Source organism: Homalodisca vitripennis, unplaced genomic scaffold, assembly GCF_021130785.1.
Source record: "Homalodisca vitripennis isolate AUS2020 unplaced genomic scaffold, UT_GWSS_2.1 ScUCBcl_13061;HRSCAF=23102, whole genome shotgun sequence".
Taxonomy (NCBI): Eukaryota; Metazoa; Arthropoda; class Insecta; order Hemiptera; family Cicadellidae; genus Homalodisca; species Homalodisca vitripennis.
This window is the reverse complement of record NW_025789170.1, coordinates 5,528-6,795: the sequence shown is the minus strand read 5'-3', so window position 1 is coordinate 6,795 and position 1,268 is coordinate 5,528. Positions and strand designations below refer to the sequence as shown.

Here is a 1,268-nt window from a genome sequence, read left to right as displayed (position 1 = left end):
GCGGAACTACAGGGCCATTACCTTTTCCTATACAACTACACTAGATATTTGGGGCTTCTATTTTTTGCCTTTATTTTCATGTTACATAACTAGTGTCTAATTTCTAATATGGTTAATACAATATCCAAATATCTTAATCTAAATAATAATAACATTGTCGAGTCTTAGGAGGTAGGAGAGAGTGCCAATCAAGTGTCAATAAATTACTAAAATACTAAATAACATGCAATAACAGTAACAATAATTAAAATAGTCAATATATACTAAATAACATGCGATAGTTAAAATAGTCAATAATAAATAACATGCAATAAATAAATAAAAAACACATGGAAGATCAGTCTTGCCACTGCTGGACGCCGGACACATGAGTGACATATATGTCCCGGCTCCAGCGAATGGCCTCGGAGACGCAGCGACGGGAGAGGGATATGCCGTATCTACGGTGGACCCCGAGGCGTGCCAGGGTCCCCCAGTTGGCGCTGTCCCACGCACCCAGGGAGCCGACGACGAAGGCATCCACGGAAGTCTTGTATCCTCCGGCCGTCAGCATCCGGGCGAGTGGTCCATAGGTGTCCAGCTTCCTCTCCCGCGCAGCTTCGATGGCCCGCCAGCCGTCCTCGTACGGAACGGCGATGTCGACGATCTTGACGATCTTGTTGTGGGCGTCGATCATCACCACATCCGGACGGCAGCGCACCATCTCCTCCGGGAAATCGTCTCGGCCTTGGAGCAGCGCTTGTAGGGGCACCCGCTGGTTCACGCGGACCTCAACTCCCTCCGCAGGTCTGATGGCAGCGACGAGGAGATCTTGGACGGCGTTGTGTCTTCGCGTGATGCCAGTAGCGAGGCTGGAGGTGCAGTGGCAGAGCACGTGGGCGGTGGTCTCGTCGTGTTGACCACACCGCCTACAACGCCGATCGTTGACTCCCCAGCGTCGGCAGCCGTTTGAGAGGGAGGACATTCAACCTGGCCCGGTGAACAAACCGCCAGTCCGCAAAACGTGTGTAGCGTCCCTCGTGCAACATGTGGTTGGCAGTGGCGCAGGTGGTGGTGACCCTGGCCACCCTTCCCTGGTCGGGTTTCGCGGAAAGGATGGCCCTGAAGTGCTGCTGCAGCGAGGAGCGCAGATTGGCGGACAGCACTAGAGTGTCCAACGATACAGTGTAGCCGGTACGAAGGTTATTGCAAGATTACCGAGTCAAACAATGTCAAGTCCGTTGTTAGGACCAATCGGACCAAAGGAAGTGGAACTACAGGGCCATTAC

At 52.1% G+C, this 1,268-nt stretch overlaps 1 protein-coding gene across 1 annotated transcript; it reads right to left on the bottom strand.

The window, feature by feature from the left end:
• Nucleotides 1-337: 337 nt before the first annotated feature.
• Nucleotides 338-964, bottom strand: LOC124375083. The gene has a single exon (XM_046833203.1). The coding sequence runs from the start codon at nucleotides 962-964 to the stop codon at nucleotides 338-340; it is 627 nt and encodes a 208-aa protein (XP_046689159.1).
• Nucleotides 965-1,268: the final 304 nt, after the last annotated feature.

Coding starts and splice junctions, on each gene's coding strand:
- LOC124375083 (XM_046833203.1), bottom strand. CDS start 964: ATGTCCTCCCTCTCAAACGGCTGCCGACGCTGGGGAGTCAACGATCGG.